We start from the raw sequence: 21,219 nt of genomic DNA, 5'->3' as shown, positions 1-21,219 counted from the left end.
GGCTCTGGGGACAGCCTGCGCCTGCTCCTCCCAGCCCCACACAGCAGGCGCTGGGCCTCAGGGTGCATCTCGCAGAATCTGGACTGACTCACTGCCAGTCCTCACCAAAGTCAAACTCCCTTTAGAGTATGTAGAGATTGACCACTTGTTAGAAATCTCCTTGGTACTCAGTGTGAAAGGTTTTACAAGTAACTGCACATAAAAGATTCTGCAATGGAAACATCTACAGGGACCAAAACAAAGACTGCAGGTGTGACCCTCGCTCTCTTAAAACACATTTTAGACATTTTAGAAACTTTAAGAAACATGGACTTTAAAAGTCTACAGCACATTTTAAACATGCAGTTGATAATCCAAAATAAAATAAATTTCCACGGCAGCAACGCATCCCGGGTCCTGCCAGAGTGGAAAGCCGACGGTCTCGACAGAAGCGCCACACAGCGGGGCCCTGAGCCCCACCCGCTCGGACTCACCATGGGACGCTGAGCAAGTCATTTAACCAGCCCGAGCTTCATTTTTCTCATCTTTAAAATGGAAAAATAAAACTTGTTACCAACACCTCGAGAATGTTGGGAGGACAAGAAAACATAACTTCTTGCAGCTCTTCAGAAAAAAGATGCTAAAATGCTAACATAGTTCCATAAATAGAGCAGCTCTTGCTGTTCATTTCAAAATTCAGTGCTATACTACAGTAATGTTATTTATAATATACCTGAACTAGGTACTTGGAAGAATATGGAAGACTCATTTCATTCAGATTCCAAAAATATTTCATGTTTTTCTCTCTCCCCTTCCAGTTCCTGGTGGCCAGGCCCCTCCCTGGACCCCGCCCCACGTCACTGGCTGGCAGTGGAGCGGGTCCACCCACTCTCGGGCCAGTCTGCCCACCCACCCTGCACCCGCCACCCAAGCACCTCAGCCCATGAGCAGCAGTGGGAAGGCCAGCTGCCCCCCAACCCAGGCCAATTTCTATCGACATGGGCTCGAGGGCCTGGGAGGTTTCACCGCATTCTAACACTGTCAAAGCCATCTACCTCCTCATATTGCCATGTCAGAATATTCACATTATGAAGGTGGGCTTCTAAATAGAATTAATAGCATAATATACTGGTTAAAAAATATACAGCAGTAATTTATTTATTTTGGGTATATTCTAGTTGTCTGCCTAGTATCATTTTTAAAAAATAAAAATCATTAGCTCGGCGTGGTGGTGCACACCTATAATCCCAGCTACTTGGGAGGCTGAGGCAGGAGGATGGCTTCAGCCCAGGAGTTTGAGGTGACCCTGTCTCTAAAAAAATAATAAAAAATAAAAAATACAATAAAAATTAATCTATTTCTTTCTTTCTTTTTTTTTTTTTAAAGCCCCCAGCCCTCCTGCCCCGGGTCCCAGCAGGCGAGACCTGGGCGGGGTGGGGCTGAGGAGCAAAATTAATCTATTTCTAACAACAACATATCCTATTCCCCAATAATCCTGGGTAACAATTTGGTGTATTAAAAACTTGTATTCTGAGTTGGGTTTTGTTAATGCAATAAAAAAAAAAAAAAAACTTGTAGATTACACAACTTTTGGGTGGGCCAAAAAAAACAATAAAAACTTGTGGAAACCTTAACACAGGAGCGAACAGACTGGGGAGACGGACTGGGGGCTGCTTCTGAAGGACCCCGCGGAGCTGCCAACCGGAACCCAGACCACGGTCGGCACAGCTAGAAGGCTGACCCCGGGGGTCAGGAGATGTGTGAGGTGGCACCGCTGTAAAGACGGCTGCTCACTAACGAGACAGCCCAACGCGCGCTCACGTCCCAGCAGGGGCCGACACGTGCACGTCACACGCAAATCTGAAGCCACGTGGACAGAGGATGAAGGAGGCCCGATTTTATCTGGAAAAGGATCTGTGTACACGAAGTGCCTGCATTTTCAGAAGCAAGACCATAAAAGAGAACTAACTCAGACTCATCATGACAGTGGCTTTCAGATTTGCACACTTTATACAAAAATGCAGTCAAGGAGGGTACACTGTCAAGTAGTCTAATCACAGTCTTTATAATCCATGTTTAAAAGAACAGAATTGTACTTCCCTAAACAAATTATCTGCCACATCAAGAATTTGATTCAAACACTCCCTATGAATGACTAGTACCTGTCACTGACCTTGCATTCTTTGATAACATATGACTCAGCTCTGTGTGGCAGACACCCTGAATCCATGGGAGGCAGTTACTGCTAACCTCGTTTGCCTTTTCTTTGACCACATTACCCTTGTTTTAAATCTGTGAATATTGAGAAAAATTAAGCCCCATACCTTGTCTACATGGTTATTCTCAAAAGCTGCTGTATTGATGCCCTGCAGTCACCTCTGCTGAAGGTGGGCGTGCCCAACAGAGCAACACAATGTTTCCCTAGGACAGGAGTTTTCAATGTTTTAAAGAAATATTGAAACTTTTTGTTTTTCTTGAGATATTCTCACTCTTTCGCCCTGGGTAGAGTGCAGTGGCATCATCATAGCTCACTGTAACTTCAAACTCCTGGGCTCAAGCGATCCTCCTGCCTCAGCCTCCCAAGTAGCTGGGACTACAGGCACACCACCATGCCTGGCTAATTTTTCTATTTTTTGTAGAAACAGGGTCTCGCTCTTGCTCAGGCTGGTCTCAAATTCTTGAGCTCAAGTGATCCTCCCACCTTGGCCTCCCAGAGTGCTAGGATTACAGGCAAGAGCCACTGAGCCTGGCCAAAACCTTTTTTTTTAAATTAAAATCTTATTCAGAACCCTAATACAAAATAAAATCTAAATGGCATTTTCTCATTATAAATATATAACAAGTTATTCTAATAAAGTAAGTGAATGGAACAATGAAGCCACCTTCATGAGACCCAAAATTTGAAATCTGAAGTTACAGATGACAGGTATATTCTTAACATCTACCTTAACACCTATTCCTATTCCTCTATTTTATCTTAATTGCGTAATACTGAAAAAAATCTTGATGCCCACAAATAAGTGGTTGCAAAATAACAGTTTTAAACCATTTCCTCTGCAATCTCGGGGAAATCTTCACTTAAACAGAAACCGCATGAGAAACTTTGCTCTAACATCTGTACAAAGACAAACTGCTGTGCTGGACTGCATTGTGTTAGTATCTATATCAAATGACACTTAAGATGGGCTCCTTTTATTGTTTGTGATTATACCTCCATTAAGTCGATTAAAAAGAAACATCTAAGTGTATATACTGCCATCATTGCCTTTTTTAAATAACAAAACTATACTTTGAAAATAAAATTCCAATCATCTGGTTGAGCTCAGCACTGCCTTGTCAAGCGAGAGCCTCGCGGCAGTAGGGGGCCGAGGCCTTCCCGCGAAGGCTCTGGGGGCCTGTGCTGCCCTCAGTGAACTCACGGGCTTTATCTAGGACTCCCTCCGTCTGGGGAGTGCTCTGTCCGCTGCTCAAAGTGAGCTCGGGCACCCCTGCACCGGATGCCGTGAGATTCACAGGTGGTTTCAGTAAATCAACCCATGGCCAACGCGCCCTGGGATGAACTTTACCAAGATGCAAAGCCACCAGTGCCTAAAAGTCAAGTATGCTGCTCAGAAAAAGGAAACACCCAATCACAGGGATGTGTGTCCTCCATAATGACACATCCCAAGTGAGCAGGACACAGGGACGGAGGAGCTCGGCATGCGTTCAGAGGAGGGCTGCTTTCACCCACTGCGTCGACACTCCGGCTCGCAGGCCTGACAAGGCGGCCTGACCACACGTCCCGCCGCAGGAGATAAAAGCAGCCCTCCAACAGCCGAGTCCATCTTTAAAACTGTAATAGAACTCTGAGCTGTCAATAATTTTATCACCATATGATTTCATATAAATGTGGACCTAGAAATACTGTCTCAAGAGAAAGTTCCTCCAAAACTTCACTCAAGTTATCAAAATGTGCATCCTGGCTTCTAGAGGCTGGAGAAGGGCCTGGCCCTTCTGCGAAAAGCATGCGGGGACGCGGCAGCCCAGAGCAGAGTACAGTACACAGTTCTGACAGAAGGCGGCAGAGGAAGGACCACTCGGGCATCGGTCTGGCCTTGCACTACCGCCCACCTGGGCTGAGTGGGCAAAGCAGATGCTGATTGGTTGTCTTGGCACAGAAAGAACCAAAGAGAGCTGCCAGATAAAGACAGTCGAGAGAATGTTCTCCCTGAAATTTTGGCTACTCACGTTTTATAAAATGTTTATTTAGAATACTAGCTCCTACCAAATTGCTACCATTATGAAAAATCCTAAAGAATAAATAAATTCAGAAAGTAAGACAGATTATAAGAAGGCCCAGACTATTATATAATTTGGCAAAACATCTATACAATACAAATAATCAAACTGCACTACTAAACCTTCAAAAATAAATCAGTAGTGCCCTGATGGGTTAAATCCCACATTCAGCAACTCTTCCTGATAAAAGCAAAATTCCAAAGACACCAGCTCAATGTACAAAAAAGTTACATGTGTTACAAAAATTCACTAGGAAGATGTCCAGAAGGCCACCTGCTCTTTGGCAACGGCTGGATGAACAGTGGTGGCGAGAATTCCCAGAGGAGAACTGGCAAATCCCAGAGCAGAGCCTGCGCAGCCTCTCGGGAGCTCTGACCTGTCTCAAACACCGGCACGTGGGCCGGAGCAGGAAATCCTTGGCCGGCAAGTGTGAGGCGCTGACTGCTGGATGCCCTCTGGGGTGCAAAAACTCGACATCTAGCAGAGCAGCCACCCTAACGTTTGTGAGCTGTTCTTTTCTAAAAACGAATTCCATTTCAACAGCATTTTAACTAAGCCTAACAAAATCCAGAGCAGCCTGGTCAGTGAAGTTAGAAGCACTGGTGTTAGAATGGAGTGGGTGAGTTACAGAAGCCGGTTAGTTATCTGATCCCAAGATTACAATGAAACCAGAGGGTGGGTCATGCTCTGAGTAGCCAGGACACTCAATCAGCATGTGAGTGCTCCGAGTTAAGCCAAACAGCTCTCACGGACTCCTAAGGAGAAGAAAATGACCACTTCGGACACGTAACAGACCTCAGCTTTAGCAGACGTGAAGAACTCACAGAAAGCTTAACGGGCACTTAATGTGAGAGAAGGACGTCAGCGAGTGAGACAGGGGGCCGGGCAGGGCTGCCGTGGCAGAGCGCGCCTCCCGCGCGTGCCAGCTGTGTACTGTACTTACCCCGTTCCACTCTACGCTCATACTCACTTCCTCCCCTCCGTCAGGGCCGCTCTCGTACTTGACCACGTCCACGTTGAGGCTCTCCCGGCTCCTCCGCTTCTCCATGTTCTCAGGGTCATTCAGCACTTCGGCCACTCTCTGTTTGTGAACATTGTCAAGACCCTGTGAGCCGGGCGGGGGAGAACAGTTTGACCCATTAGCACTTAAGTTTAAGTTTTCTTACGTATTTCTGAGACATTTAAACTTCACTAGGAAAAAAAATATCAGTTCTTAATCTCTACGGGAAAAAACATCAGTTCCCCTGGGGGTGAGGGTGGAAGGTAGGGCGGGGCTGGCTGACAGCGACAGGTGCGGGCTGCGCACACCTGTGTCAGCTCTGATGCGTCTCTAGGACAGGAACTGCCGGGTCTGGTGGTAATTCTGAGTTTACCTTTCTGACGAACCACCACACTTTTTTTCCACATTTTATGTTCCCACCGGCAATGAATTACGAGGGTTCCACTTTCTCTACCTCCTCCTCAACACTTGTTATTTTCCATTTGTTTTTCCAAAGTCTTGTTTTTTATCACAGCCGCCCTGGTAGGCGTGAGGCAGCTGAGTATCTCGCTGTGGTTTCAGCAAGCGTTTCCCTGGGATTAGGGTGCTGGGTGTCTGCCTGCTCACGGGCCTGTCGGCCCCTTGTCACTGTCGTCACAGAAATGTCTACTCAGGCCCTGTGCTCATTTTTAATTGTGTTGTCTTCTTGTCTAGATACTAGACCTTTGTCAGATAAATGATTCGCAAATACTTTTGCCCAGTGTGTGGGCTGTCCTTTCGCTTTCTTGAAGGTGCCTTGGACACACAAGCTTACTTCGGTGAATCCAGCTGATCCCGTTTTTCTTTTGCTGTCCAGGCTTTTGGTGTCACGTTAAAGGTTTTTGAAACAATATAACTTATTTGTACAAACTAAAATATTCAAGATTTTGTGTTTGTAAATCAGCCTTTCAATAAAAGTCACGTAAAAGAGAGTCATTAATGCAAAGCTCTGACGGGTCAAAGGCAGAAGGCGTGACTTGCCTGTTTGCGCGACCTCATGGCAGCTTCTTCCAACGTCTCTGCAGCTTCGAATTTGCCCTGCCGTCTGTAGAGTGCCCCCAGGTTCTTTAGGGTCGTCGTGACAGTGGGACTGTAAGGAAGCACACGACAAACAGAACTGCCCGGTGGAAGCTTCAGAGCAACCACCACCGACAGCACACAGCCTCAGGGCCTGCCAGACGTGGGCTGCTCAGAGCACATTTTCACTTTCTGGGCACTATTCTCAACTGTGAACTTTAAAGCCTTCTCCACCCCAGCAGCCCTGCCTCCCGGTGCTGTGCTGACCCCACGCTTCACACAGTTCTCCCAGCTCACTGGCCACTCTGTCAACAGAAGTGTCTGTCTGGGGATCAGCATGCTTCCCCCCGAGACAGCACTTCGTCTGTGCCCAGCAGAAAGGAGGACGGTGTTTTTAACGTTGCTGTTCACAAGCTCCCATCTCTCCACGAGCGGAAGTGAGGGCGGAGCTAACCAGAGCCTCACTGTCAGCGGGGTCTGAGGGCAGAGGCTGGTGCTTCCCGTGCGAGGGAGCAATAAGCAGGTGGTGGGCAGGACGGTCATGACTCTGCATCCTTGGCAGCACAGACTTGCTGAAAAATTAGAAGCAAACCTAGATTCATTTTAGTTTAAATAGAGAGATTGTTTTCTCTTCCTGGTGACAGGCACTTTAGGTGCAGAAATAAAGAAGCTATCCTCCACGTCTCTGGTCAACTACACAACAGTGGGACAAAGAAAAGACGTAAATTTAATATATTATGGTAAAAGCTATGGGAACCCAGGGGAGGGGTATTTATTCCAAACTAGGGTTCACTTTCCTGAAATAAATGAACAGTAAGTTGAGTCTCAAAGGATGAGGAAAGTTAAGACTGGAAAAAGGCAAGGTGTGCGGCACTCAGCCCAAGGGACCGCGGCTGTCACAGAGCAGTGTGTGGGGTGGGGAGCACAGGCTCGAGGCTCGGGAGGCAGGGCTCCCAGGGGCTGGCCCCGGAGGGGCTTCCCCTTCCCTCTGCGGCGCGGGGAGGGACCACAGGCGGCAAGGCAATGCTGCGCGTGTGCGGCCCGTGTCTCTGCGTGTCGCTGAGGGCTGGCCTCCCATCGACTGGCACACTTGCCAGGAGCCTGGTATGCAGCTGCCTTAAAACTGTTCTCCTTATTTAGGTATCTCCTTTTCCTGCAATTAGGTAGTTATCCTTGGACAAAGTAGTACTAATGGACAGAACCATTACAGTAATGTGGGTTTTGTATATGTAAATGATCTCATTTACACAGTTAGTGGGATAAAGTTCTAACTGGAATTGGGGGACAACATGGGAGTGTGCCCCCACAACAGCTGCAGCTTTCCCACTGGGTCACGTGTAAGCCGCCCAGGAGGGCTCTGCCGCCTGCCCTGCGTCGCGGTCCCAGCTGCACAGACATACCTGTCGACCTTGCAGGCTTTGTACCAGCCGCCGTACTCGCCAAAAGATGTCCCGTCCTTCTGCTTTCCCTAAATTATAACAGGTAAGTTCAAATTAGTAATTATCTTGAGTGCAGTATATCCAATTTAGAAAATCTCAAAATGGTATATTCTTACTTTGCATTCTTCTCTTTCTTCAGCATGCATCCAAATGGGTTTATTTTCATCTAGGGGAAAAAAAAAATTCATACAGGTTGAGCATCCCAAATATAAAATTCTGAAATCCGAAACACTCCAATGAGTATCAAGTCTGTGCTCAAAAAGTTTCAAATTTTGGAGCATTTCGGATAAGGGATACTCAACTTGTACTATAGACTGAAACATCAGAGAACTCATTAAATAGAATAGAAGTTGTTAAGCCTCAAGGATTGCAAGGTTTTTGTTTTGTTTTTTGTATGCTCCTTCTTAGATATTACCTCTCTCAACTTGGGCAGATAACGTTCCCACCAGGTGAGGAAGCCTACAGAAGGCAGACCGGACACCAAGCAACAAGTCAGGGGCAGCCGTTCGCGCCTCACCTGGACACCAGGTGCAGAGTCAAAGACCCTGGACAGGGGAAGCAACTGTCCAACCCTGGCAAACGCTAGGGCCTGTGATGTACATTTTAAAGGCTAGATCCTCAAATAATACCTGGAAATATTTAGGATTTGAGCAACCTAGCATTAAACAAAAGTCTAAGAAAAAGCAGTAAGATGTCTGGAGCAAAAGTAGAAAAGATACAATTCCATATTCCTTTAAAGTTTTTTAAATTCTCAGAACACTACCACATGCCCCTCAACCAAGTTTCTAGACAACCAAAGTACCCATGCCATGGAGAAAAAAGCAGTCTTAAAAAGGACGTTTATGAAAATATTTTTATGACATGAAAAGTACATGTGCTAAAAATGTAAAGAAAATAAGCAGTACACATGATTATATGTAGAGTACGGTTTCAATTATGTAAATCCATAGGTATGGAAGGAAGGAAAGATATTTAAAATGTTAATGGATTTAGGTGAGTTTCATGTTCTTATCTCTGTGTGAATTCTCTAGGCTTCCTGCAATGAGGATTTGTTATGGGCTATGGACAGAGACCCACACACAATCCCGGTCCACCACTTCTCAGCTGCCCAACCACAGACAAGTCACTTATAGTTTGTGGTGTCTTTGTTCCGAAATGGGGTAATGTTTGACCTACATCACAGGACTGCTGTGAAAGTTACGTGAGATCACACATTTAACACATTGACTGCCACAATAGAAAAAAGAATTTTTTTCCTTGGGGCCATGGGGTTTTGTTACAAAAATAGAATAAAAACTTTGAAAACAAAATGATCCTTTCTAATTTAATGTAAAGTTTATTTTTTACTGTTTTCTGTGCTTGAGTTGTATGCAACTTGAAAAATAATTCATGCGGCTATAGGTAAAGAGACATGTGAGTCACATATATTTCACAAGGCCCAGGCTCAAAACAAGTGTGAGTTAAATACAACTCATATGGCATTTAATGTGTTAAACTGGGCAGGGAACGGTGGCTCACGCCTGCAATCCTAGCACTCTGGGAGGCCGAGGCAGGAGGATCGTTTGAGCTCAGGAGTTCGAGACCAGCCTGAGCAAGAGTGAGACCCCGTCTCTACTAAAAAAATAGAAAGAAATTAGCTGGACGAATAAAAATATGTATAGAAAAAATTAGCAGGGCATGGTGGCACATGCCTGTAGTCCCAGCTACTTGGGAGGCTGAGGCAGGAGGATTGCTTGAGCCCAGGAGTCTGAGGTTACTGTGAGCAAGGCTGATGCCACGGCACTCTAGCCTGGGCAACAGAGTGAGACTCTGTCTCAAAAAAAAAAAAAAAAGTGTTAAACTGCTTAGCTTAGTGACTGATACATGGTCAAGAGCTTAGTAAACATTAAGTATTATTATTGTTATTACTGGTCAAGTCATTAGACATGAAGGAAACTACAAAAGTTTTAAAAGAATGAATATTGTTTAGGCCAGGCGAGATGTCTTAAGCTATAATCCCAGCACTTTGGGAGGCTGAGGCCAGAGGATCGCTTGAGGCCAGGAGTTGGAGACTAGCCTGGATAACATAGTGAGACCCTGTCTCTACAGAAAAATTTTTAGGAAATTAATCAAGCATAGTGGCGGGCACCCGTAGTCCGAGCTACTCAGAAGGCATGAGCAGCTATGTGAGGATCACCTGAGCCTAGGAGCTTGAGGCTGTGATGAGCTACAATCGTCCCACTGCACTCAGCGTGGGTGACAGAGTGAGACCCTGTCCCTAAAAATGTAAATAAATAAATAAATGAACATATTTAAAACTTATAAGCCCTGTTATTTAGTGTACATTTAATTATACCTACTAAACAGATTCTCGAGCTAGGATACAAGTATAATTTCACAGTTAACATAGCTTGATGTCTTGACAACAAACCAGGTCATTGATTCAATACAATACGCTCTGAGCAACAGAAAGCCAATGTGACACTGAAGGTCATGAACTGAAACCACAACAGGACACATCTGCACCTGACCTAAGGGGAAAAAGGCCTTTCTGCCCCATGTTTCATGGAGCCAAAATATAAGTATAAAAAAACTGCTTTTAACTAGAACCCAATTAACTGTAGTTTGTGCCACTATTTTTAGCAAATCACAAGGAAACAGGTCGACCCTAAGAGAAGTTTTGAGAAGCAGCATGAAGGAGCTGGCCTGGAGTCCCTACAACACAGAAAGCCCTGCCCAGGGCAAGCCTGCAGGTGAGCTGTTCCGTACCCTGAGGCACGGCCATATTCTGATAGTAAAAAGTATCTACTGCTCCACTTGTTAAGAGAGGAAAAAAATACATTTTTGAAAGATTTTTCAAAAGTGGTTTCTAGAAATGCTCTATAAAGGAAAAAAATTAACCCTCTTTCCAGGGAACAGAATAATTTGCTTCCGTCTTGTCTGTTTGGATTCATTGTACTGACAACCTCAGCTGGCATCTCGGACCACAAGGGCCAAAAGGAAACACATGGGAAGGAAAATCCTGGGATTCTTTTATTCTTGTAGAGACCAGGTCTCCCCATGTTACTCAGGCTAGTCTCAAATGCCTGGGCTCAAGCAATCCTCCCACCTTGGACCCCCCAAAAGCTGGAATTACAGGCATGAGCTACCGAGCCTGGCCCTGGGATTATTTTTCTAGGGACGTAATACATTCATACTAATAATACATCTCAATGAACAAAAATATGTGTGTATGTGTGAGTGTATGTGTACATGTATGTATATACATGTGTGTATATATGCATGTATGTGTACATACAGTGTATATTTGTGTGTATATATGTGTATGTGCGTATATATGTGTGACGTGTGTGTATGCATATATGTGTATGTGTGTGCATATGTGTATGTATGTGTTGTATACAAGCTATGGTGAGTTATATAATTATTTCACTATATATTACAATGTAATAATAATAGAAATAAAACAAACAATAAATTTAATGTACTTGAATCATCCCCAAACCATCTCCCCCTCCCCATCCATGGAAAAATTATGTTCCATGAAAACGGTCCCTGGTGCCAAAAAGGTTGGGGACTGCTGGTATATATATATGTATGTGTGTGTGCGTGTGTGTGTATATGTGTGTGTATATAAATTAACCAAAACACCTCTTTCCCTCCACATTCTGAGGTCTCCTACACATTAGCAACAAATGTCCTCATTCTGAATGCCTTACGTAATAACTCATGAGAAAAAAATTAACACATAAATATTTTTGATGGAGCAATTTAAATTCTGTGGAACAGTGTGTGGACGAAGCACTTAACGACATGCAGCCCTGGCTCCTCAACAGAGCGAAACAACCCGGCAGGCTCCTCCGACAGGCTCCCAGGGGTGCCCAGCTGCTGGCTCTGGGCCGCTCTTTGAGAACCCCTGACTCACAGCACGATCCCCGACAGCATGGTGCCTCCACGGAGGGCTGGGGTTAATGGACTTACCCGGAGCCTGAAGCGAGCACAGACTCCGGAGAGAGGCAGCACGGAAAGAAAACGCGTGAGGGCCCAGAGCCTCCCCGCCAGGTGCTCTCCTGCGTCACTGGTGACGCCGGGCACGGCGCTACAGAGGCGTGTGCGAGCACTGGGTGAGCCATAAACGGACAAATGAGCAAGAGAGGGAATCAATGCTCAGCCTGTGCCGTGTCCACGCTTCTAAGCACTATTTGGAAAACTGTTTCGAAAATTCAAATAAAATTCTATATTGAATGGCCAGGCACAGTGGCTCACGCCTATAACCCCAGCACTTCGGGAGGCCAAGGTGTGAGGATCACTTGAGGCCAGGTGTTCAAGACTGGCCTGGGCAACACAGCAAGACTTCATCGCTAAGAAAACCTTTTTAAAAAATTAAAACTTAAAAAATATATCTTGTGATAACCTGGCTATTACCAAGTTCCAGTTGGAAATCACTATTTTTAATTTATTAAATTAAACAATTAAATCTGCTTAGAAATAGGAGTACATTTCTTACCATCTACAGAACCAAACTCCCTTTCATGTGCACGAGTGAGAATTTCTTTGTACAGTGTTTCTGCTTGCTTGAACTTTCCTTGTTTCAGATAGCAGGATGCCTTCAAATAAAACAGAACATTTAGTATCCTTTCTGTGTAAATAAAGCACACATTTTAAGCTACAGGTTAAATTACAAAACGCTTGGATTTTGGGAAGAAGCACTGCTGGCTGCACCCCTGGAGCTGCACCGCGGTCAACATACCAGGTTATTTTTGGTCTTGGCCACATTGGGGTCATCGGGCCCCAGTTTCGTCTGGTAGATGTCGAGGGCTCTTTGATAATAGTACTCCACCTCCTCATACTTGCCCTGGTTCTGGCACAGCAAGGCCAAGTTATTTAACTGCTTAGCAACATCGGGGTGATCCTTTCCCAATACCTGGAAATGAAAACATTGTATGAGAACCACATACTTGTTTTGCTCTCCACCCTGCTGTTGGAAGGAGCTTTCTGAAACAAACAGAACTGTGCTACTTCCAGGATTAAAATCCCTAAATGGCTCCCAAGCTGTGTAATAATAAAAATAACCAGAATTTATCACATTCTCATTCTTGAGGGGAGGGAAGGGACTGTGCTAATTTTCTTTAGCTGCTTAAAGTTGTGCAGTTCTTACAGGAACCCTGCATGGTGGGTACGTACGATTATTACGCACATTTTGAAGATGAGGAAACTGTGTTTTATAAAGGCTGTGTTAGTTTCATTGCCAAGTTCTGGAGGAGTCCAAACTCGCTGCTCAGACACTCCTCTCCTAGCCCTCCCTGCTACCAACCCTTCAGGGCTCTCTTCAGTCCCTTCGGAGGGAGGGGACCTCCCAGTATCCCAGGTAAGGGAGGCCCCGCCCCGCCCAGTGAACTCACAAGCAGGTCACCTGGTTGCTCATTCTCTCTTATCAGAATCACTACCCAACACGACCTTGATTGTCCTTCACTGCTTGACTCACACCCGCTCAAAACATAAGCCCCAAGGGTATAAACTGTCAGTCTTTGCCATCTAGAAGGGGCCTGGCATGCAGACGGATGAATAAACCTAACCTACTCTCTCAGACCTTTCTTTTCTTTTTTTTTTTTTTTAAGAGACAGGGTCTTGCTCTGTCACCCCGGCTAGAGTGCAGTGGCCGACCACAGTGCAGTAAAACCTCAAACTCCTGGGCTTACACGATCCTCCTGCCTCAGCCTCCCAAGTAGCTAGGACTATAGGTGTGCACCACCATGCTTGGCTCATTTTTTAAAATTTTTCTGTAGAGCCAGGGTCTCACTATGTTGCCCAGGCTGGTCTCAAACTCCTGGCCTCAAGTGATCCACCCGCCCCAGCCTCCCAAAGTGCTGGGATTTCAGGCAGGAGCCACCATGCTCAGTCTCCTCAGTACCTTGAACCAGTGATTCATTTTCTCCACTTCGTGATTTTACATATGTAGTCCCAGGGGGGCAAGCTGCCCCTTTCTGCATTCCCTACCTCTCCCTGCCTAGGAAACCGTTAACTCAGTTATTCAAGATGCAGTTTAAACACTGACCTTCTGTGGGAAGCTATGCCCCAAGGCCCCCAAGCCCTGGACCTGGAGACACCCGGCCCGCTACTCTCCCAGGGCTCTGTCCTAGAGGCTGCCGCACCCTGCGGCCGAGTTCTGTCTGGTGGGCTCTGCTCTAGTGGGAGGGACTCTATCTGATTTGTAAACCACCAATTGTAACTAAGCAGGGGGCTCCGAATGCATGGAAGAGCAAACATATAAGTGAATCTGGCAGATCAACTCACACAGCTCCTAATCCTTCATGTGACGCTGCTGTCCTGTCCCTGATTTAAGCCCAGAACACTCACATCTGATCACTGTGTTTCGTAAACACCATGCACAGGACAGCATAACACAGCACCTGCACAGTCTGACGGTGAGCCCCTGTCCATTTTCTCTCCCCTAGTTCCTTACCATAGGGCTCAAATTAAGGGATTAATCTGTAAGTATCACTAATAAATAATCACAAAAAATACCAAGATAAAAGATCATGGGCCACACCTGATACCCGCAATCTCTGTAACATCTGAACAGTCACACAGAGAACTGCTGAAATGGACAAGTTACATTTTCCCAATGCCTAATTACCATAAACCGCAACAGCTGGTGCTAAATGCCCACACCACGGCATCACAAACAACACAGATGTGTAGGTAAGTGAGGGGGTCCCTTGCAGCGTTGAGTTTCTGTTTAATTTTTGTCCCTTTTCCCCCCTGCCAGCCACACAAAAGCGGTAATTTAAATCAGAAATTAAGTGGAGCTATAGAAAAGGGTGTTACACTCCTTATACACCTGAGTTTATGGTCTATGAGTTGTTTGCATTTGATGATAGTGACCATTTTGCTGATGTTACTCAAGAGTCTGAGCTGGTGCTAAGTTCGGTGCTTCACTGAATTCGGGCCCTGCCAGACACTCTCCAAAGAGATGTCATGGGGCAGTAGCTACATCTACCTGTAAGAACACTTACCCGAAGGAATCTAGACCAAGCATTAATCATAGGAATGACATGGAAAACCAGAAACTTCTGCTACTCAGAGGCCAGCAATAAGTAATTCCTGTAGACCACGGAGGGAGAGTCACCACCTCATTTCTCTCTGAGCTCTCCTCTTCCACTCTGAACCCTCTCCATCTTTCCCAAAGGCATTAGTAAGTTCCCCTCTCTGGAACTCTGTCACAAAATTTGGGTCATGGTCCTCTACTGACAACAGCTCGTTATGTCTTCCTAAGACTAATATGAATGTACAAAGACACAATCATAACCACCATGGGTTACATAGTGTCCTATGGTACAGTTCTTCCTCAATGAAGTATCTGTACATGATAAATACATAATAGTAAAATGCTTTTCCTTTTAAAAGATAAAATAAAATAAAATATACATGCCATTGACTTAATCTATAGCTCTGAGTTAATCTGTAGATCTGAAAATAATTATTTCATTTTTTAAGCTTCATAAAGCATATTTGATGAAATTTTTGTTGTTGTTTGTTTGTTTTGAGATGGGGTCTTGCTCTGTTGCCCAGGCTAGAGTGCAGTGGCATCATCCTAGCTCACAGCAACCTCAAATTCCTGGGCTCAGATGATTCTCCTGCCTCAGCCTTCCGAGTAGCTGGGACTACAGGTGTGTACCACCATGCCTGGCTAATTTTTCTATTTTTTGTCGAGATAGGGTCTTGCTCTTGCTCAGGCTTGTCTCAAACTCCTGACCTAACATAATCCTCCCACCTCCCAAAGTGCTAGGATTATAGGTGTGAGCCACCTCATCTGGCCCAGTGAATTTATTTTTAAACTGTAATGTTTTCCTCATGACAAGCACATGTCCCACTGTCAAACGTAATGCAGGCTTTCCACCTCTAGTCCTTAGAAATTCTTCAGTGAGAGTCATTTCCAGGCCACACAGTTCGGGAGGGCACAGCACCAGGACTGCACCTGTCAGAACGCACACTCCTCGTAACTGGGTCTTACACATGGACCTGTATGGGCCAGTCTGGCCTTGTTTTGTGGGCTGTCTGCCCTGTTAAATGAGTTATTTTCAGCAAATGATCAGTAGTAACATACTACAGTGGTCATTTCTCAAAACCTAAAACTGAAATATTTTTTTAAAAACACAAGAAAACTCAATCTCAGAGAAGGAGAATCCTGTGTCCTCTGGTACCTTTTCTCTGATCTCCAGGGCTCGTTTGCACAAGGGCTCGGCTTCCTTGTACTTCCCTCGCTTCCCGTAGAGGACCGCGAGGTTATTCAAAGTGGCCGCCACCTACCAACACAGAGGGCACAACTAAGAACAGTAAAAGATAACAAAACAAAGTACATTTACACACCACAAATTCACTTACAGTCGCTACGTATAGTAAAGCACTCTCAACTGGATAAAAGAATATAACCAGTTAAAAGGAAAAAAGCGATTCACTATACTACCAATTACACCAGGTCCTGCTGCAGAATGCTGAAATTAAACAAATCATCAGCAACAACAGGATCTTAATTTTTTTTTTATTTCCTTGGAAGCCACAAAGCCACCCCAAACAGATCTGTATGTAAATTAACCAGATTTTAATAAAGAGACAATATAAATTCTTCAGAAAAAGATTTCTGAAAGTACATGCAATTTGATTTAGGATCAAAACATTCAGTAGCTGATCCGCCCGAGGTGCCGGCTATAAACGAATTCGGAGCAGCGGCACATGCTGCGGAGCAGAGCTATCTGCGTGCGGCTGCCGCCGGCGCGGGCGGCTGAAGACCCTACCTGTCCGTCTAGGGAAAAGGCAGCTCTTAAACTTTCCCTGTTGAGTTCAATATTAGAATGAGTTGGATAAAAGAAGCAGATGGGGAAATCAAATATAAAAAGAATGAAAGAACTAGATATACAAACCGCAGGATGATCTTTGCCCAGTGTCTTTTCACGGATGGCCAAGGCGTCGTTCAGTAGGTTGGCTGCGTCCTTGTATTTGTTTTGATCCCTAAATTGGAAAACACACATTAAGTGTTTTAGACATAAATTCACACATCTTTTTTAAATATAACTTTAGAACTACAGAAATAAAAGTTAAGCTTCAACTATTTAAAAAAAAAAAAAAAAAAACTACGTGTAGGAAAAAAAGATTGGAAGAAAATTCATCAAAAAATGTACTGGCAAGGTGAGCCCTGGAATCAGGCCTGACTAGCTCTGAGTGTGTCTCTCTCCCTTCTAGACCACTGGACAACACGTCCCCACACCGCAGCCCCTGCCCGCTGCCCTCTGTCTAGACCACTGGACAACTCGTCCCCACACGGCAGCCCTTGCCCGCTGCCCTCTGTCTAGACCACTGGACAACACGTCCCCACACCGCAGCCCCTGCCCGCTGCCCTCCGTCTAGACCACTGGACAACACGTCCCCACACCGCAGCCCCTGCTCGCTGCCCTCCGTCTAGACCACTGGACAACTCGTCCCCACACGGCAGCCCCTGCCCGCTGCCTGGCACAGAGTAAGCACAGCGATTTACAACAGACAGAGCCTGCATCTGGTATCAGAGAGAACCAATCCCAGTGCATGAGCTCAGGCCCTGCCAGTGAAGGGCTGTGGCTTTGGGCACATGCCATGACCCCCTGCAGTCCCAGCCTCCCCATCTACACAGCAATTCTACTCCCTAACTCAGTGTTGCTGTGAGAACTAGATAATGATAGGCTACATACATACCGAAAAGCCTTTTTAAAAAATAGAGAACAAAAGTAAATATCTTTCAATGGCTTAATTTGATATCAAGTTAGCCACCATTTTCTTGAGTAAGGAGGAATAAAGGATCTTTCTGGACTGTGGTAAAACAGAAACACCCCAGACCCAGACCCTCTCAGTTGAAATGTGCTGCTCACTGATTATGTGACTACAAACAAGTACTTTCTTTTGAAGCTTATGACATGTATTTCTCAACTGAGTAGTAACAGCTACCCAGCAAGGCATTGCCTGGCAGAACGCAAGAAGGGTTAACAAGTCTTCTGGAACCTCTGAAACACACTAATTCTGGCCATGTATACTGTTGGAATTTTAGATTCAATCATCCTATTAAACACTGTGAGCTGCCTCAACCTTTTTGTGAAAGACAGCAAGTACAAAATAAGGTTTCAAAACTGGTAAATGCAATTAAAAAAACAAAACTACCTAAAAGTGTTATGAGAACTAAATGAAACAAGGTATCCTAAACACTTTTGTAAACTATGACATGTCACAAAATGTCTGTAATATTAATTAGCAGTAGTTCTCAGGTGTGGCCCCAACCCAACAGCAATCAACTTCAACTGGAACTTACTAGAAACCTAGACCTACCCCAGACCTGCTGAATCAGGAACTCTGGAAGTGGGGCCTGGAACACTGTGATTTAACAAGCCCACTAGGAAATTCAAAGTAGAAATGAAAACAAAAGTATAATATTATAAGCATTAAAATACTAATGGAAAACTGGGCAAGATAACAGAAAATTCACATGATACAAATGATTAAAAATATATAAGCAAATAAATACAAATTAAAACACAATGCTGGCTGGGCATGGTGGCTTCACGCCTACAATCCCAGCACTTTGGGAGGCTGAGGCGGGAGGATGCTTGAGGCCAAGAGTTAAATAAGACCAGCCTGAGCAATAAAGCAAGACCTTGTCTCTACAGAAATAGAAAAATCAGCTGTGCATGGTGGTTCACACCTGTAGTCCCAACTACTCACTCGGGAGGCTGAGGTGGGAGGATGGTTTGAGCCCAGGAGTTGGAGGTTACAGTGAGCTATGATGGGTGACCCGTCTCTAAAAACAAAACAAAGCAAGGCTCCACTAATGCTCTACCCCTGCACCTCCCGGGTTGGTGACAGTGCAGCACAAGTGTGAGCTGGCACTGCCCTTCTGAAAAGGAGCATGGTGTAGGTATCAAGAACTATCAAATGTTTATATTCTAACCAGCCTTAGGATTTTATCCTAAAAAAAGAAACCTAGGCCGGGCGCAGTGGCTCACGCCTGTAATCCTAGCACTCTGGGAGGCCGAGGCGGGTGGATCGCTCGAGGTCAGGAGTTCGAGACCAGCCTGAGCAAGAGCGAGACCCCATCTCTACTAAAAAAATAGAAAGAAATTATATGGACAGCTAAAAATATATAGAGAAAAAAAAATTAGCCGGGCATGGTGGCGCATGCCTGTAGTCCCAGCTACTCGGGAGGCTGAGGCAGTAGGATCGCTTAAGCCCAGGAGTTTGAGGTTGCTGTGAGCTAGACTGACGCCACGGCACTCACTCTAGCCCGGGCAACAGAGCGAGACTCTGTCTCAAAAAAAAAAAAAAAAAAAAAAGAATCTTGGACAAAATTTATAAAGATGTTCATCAGTATAACATTAATGGCCAAAAAATAAAAAACTTAAAATTAAATGTCTTTTAATACAAGAATGATGAAATAAAGAGCACGTCCAGCTGGAGGATGGAACACAGTATGAATATATACGTAGCTACGGATTTCCCTGCAGACTTTTACTGACATGAGTAAACTCCCACACTGTAGTGTTAGGGAAGAACATGGGACGAAGCGAGGCTACCAAATCCCTGGCACCCAGCCCAGTGACGTGTGTGACCATGCGTGCTCTTATGTAACAACAGAACCCAGTCATGTTCATTTAACTCATTTATATTAACAATATCTAGTGTTGGCCAGAACCTTTCATGTTGTTAATAGGCATATAAATTTTTTAAAGAAAACTCCTTTGGAATGAAATTTAATATAATCTATCAAGATGTTAAGTGCAGATATCTGTGACTAAGGAATTCCTACAGTAAAAATTTGCAAGAAATCTAAATGTCCATCAATAGAAAAACGGTCAAAAAATTTCCGGAATGTTCATAAGCAGAGTGCTATACAGTCATGAAAAAGACCACACTGTTATCTGATTTTAAGAAGTGTTGTTAGGAGTATTTATTTTCTCTTTTCTGTGTTTTTCTTTATTTTACTGACTTCCAAAATTTTCTTCTTAAGGAAATCACTAGGCCAGGCACCGTGGCTCACGTCTATAATCCCAGCACTTTGGGAGGGCAAGGCAGGAGGATCGCTTCAGCTCAGGACTTTGAGACCAGTCTGGGCAACATTGGAGACCCCCATCTCTACAGAACGTTTTTTTAAATTAGCCAGGCATGGTGACACGTGCCTGTATTCCTAGCTACCCGGGAGGCTGAGGCAGGACAACCACTTGAGCCCAGAAGATGGAGGCTACAGTGAGCTATGATCACACCACTGCCCTCCAGCCTGCATGACAGAGCAAGACCAAAAAAAAAAAAAAAAAAAAGAAAGAAATCACTTCTCCATTTAGAAAGCTGTATTACTGCATTTCTCAAGTGCCGCTCCTCCTCCTCCACCCCATCCCCCACCCCAGGACCTCACGTAAACCCTAGCAGGCAGCCCTGCCTCCAGGCCCAGCCCCTCTCCTAGGCACCCAGCCAAGGGAATGCCCTTCAGCAGAGAGGAACACAAAAGGAGCAAAGGTCAAGTGGAATCCTGAACTCTAGAAGGAGACAGAGTTAACCAGGCCCTAGGAAAGATACTGACAAATATCTTTTGTCAAAGTGGATGTCTTTCTTCAAAGTGGAAGGATACTGGCAAAGTGGGAAGGCTCCTCTAGACAAAAGAAGCCCAGTACACAGTCTTGTGGAAAAAGGATAAATGGCTCGGTATGGCCAGAGAGAAAGGTCTACGTGGGCTACTGCAGAAAGGCAGTGTCTGTTCTGACTCCACCATACCCTCGCCACGGAGCTCACTACATATTTTGAGTTTAACCCTTGGCTGTTCAAAGAAAAGTGGATAATAAGGTTGAAAAAGTTTATACATATTCATAAAAAAGTAAGTATTTTCAAGGAGTAAGTTGGCTAAAAACCACAGGCAAAACCCAAGAGACGGATGGAAAGGACTAGCCTGTACACCAGGGCCAGGATGTTGAGCATGGTGGCCACATCGGGGTGGTCGTGTCCCGACGTCTTCTCCAGATCCTCCAGTGCCTGCTTGCAGAGGGGCACGGCCACCTCGTAGCGCCCCTGGGAGGCGTACTGGATCACCAGGTTGTGGAGCGTGCGCAGCCGCGCGGGGATCTCGTAGCCGCCCTGCTGCGCCGCGGCGGCCGCGCTGCTGTGCTGCTGCTGGACTGCACGGAGAGAGGGCCCTTCAGTGGCTTTGCGACAACACTGTCAACACCCGCCAGTCCCTGCACAACTGTCTCCACTAGCTTTGGCCCTGACGCTGTTTGAATCTTTTCCTAGAACTGCCTGGGCAAGCAAGATACCAGTGCTAACTTGTCAGGGGTGGCGCCATGTCCACTGATGGCACCATGAGACTTCTCTTGGCACCAGGAAACTAGCGGAATAAAGTAATTCTGACTTCTTTCCTCTGCGAGAGTCCACAGATCACGGCCAAACTGTGCATGCGTCTGCTCTAACGTATTCCTACATCCCCACAAACAAAAACTGTTTTAA

At 45.3% G+C, this 21,219-nt stretch overlaps 1 protein-coding gene across 15 annotated transcripts in view; it reads right to left on the bottom strand.

Annotated features, from left to right (window-relative positions):
• Window positions 1-21,219, bottom strand: part of KLC1 (kinesin light chain 1) — a 59,821-nt gene that overhangs the window by 13,548 nt on the left and 25,054 nt on the right. For 4 of the 15 annotated variants that reach the window (XM_069490428.1, XM_069490370.1, XM_069490398.1 and 1 more), the window contains exons 5-13: window positions 20,666-20,891; window positions 16,632-16,719; window positions 15,915-16,016; window positions 12,461-12,634; window positions 12,218-12,317; window positions 7,848-7,897; window positions 7,693-7,760; window positions 6,257-6,365; window positions 5,201-5,362 (exon numbers count right to left, since the gene is read on the bottom strand). In XM_069490428.1, coding sequence (XP_069346529.1) covers window positions 5,201-5,362; window positions 6,257-6,365; window positions 7,693-7,760; window positions 7,848-7,897; window positions 12,218-12,317; window positions 12,461-12,634; window positions 15,915-16,016; window positions 16,632-16,719; window positions 20,666-20,891 — 1,079 coding nt within the window. Of the gene's footprint in view, window positions 1-473; window positions 525-5,200; window positions 5,363-6,252; window positions 6,366-7,692; window positions 7,761-7,847; window positions 7,898-12,217; window positions 12,318-12,460; window positions 12,635-15,914; window positions 16,017-16,631; window positions 16,720-20,665; window positions 20,892-21,219 lie in introns of all 15 variants that reach the window. The other 11 variants (XM_069490435.1, XM_069490413.1, XM_069490421.1 and 8 more) reach the window with 7 other exon arrangements.

This window comes from Eulemur rufifrons, chromosome 2 (genome assembly GCF_041146395.1).
Source record: "Eulemur rufifrons isolate Redbay chromosome 2, OSU_ERuf_1, whole genome shotgun sequence".
NCBI classification, from domain to species: Eukaryota; Metazoa; Chordata; class Mammalia; order Primates; family Lemuridae; genus Eulemur; species Eulemur rufifrons.
The sequence above is the reverse complement of the archived record's forward strand: the minus strand, read 5'-3'. Positions and strand labels throughout refer to the sequence as shown.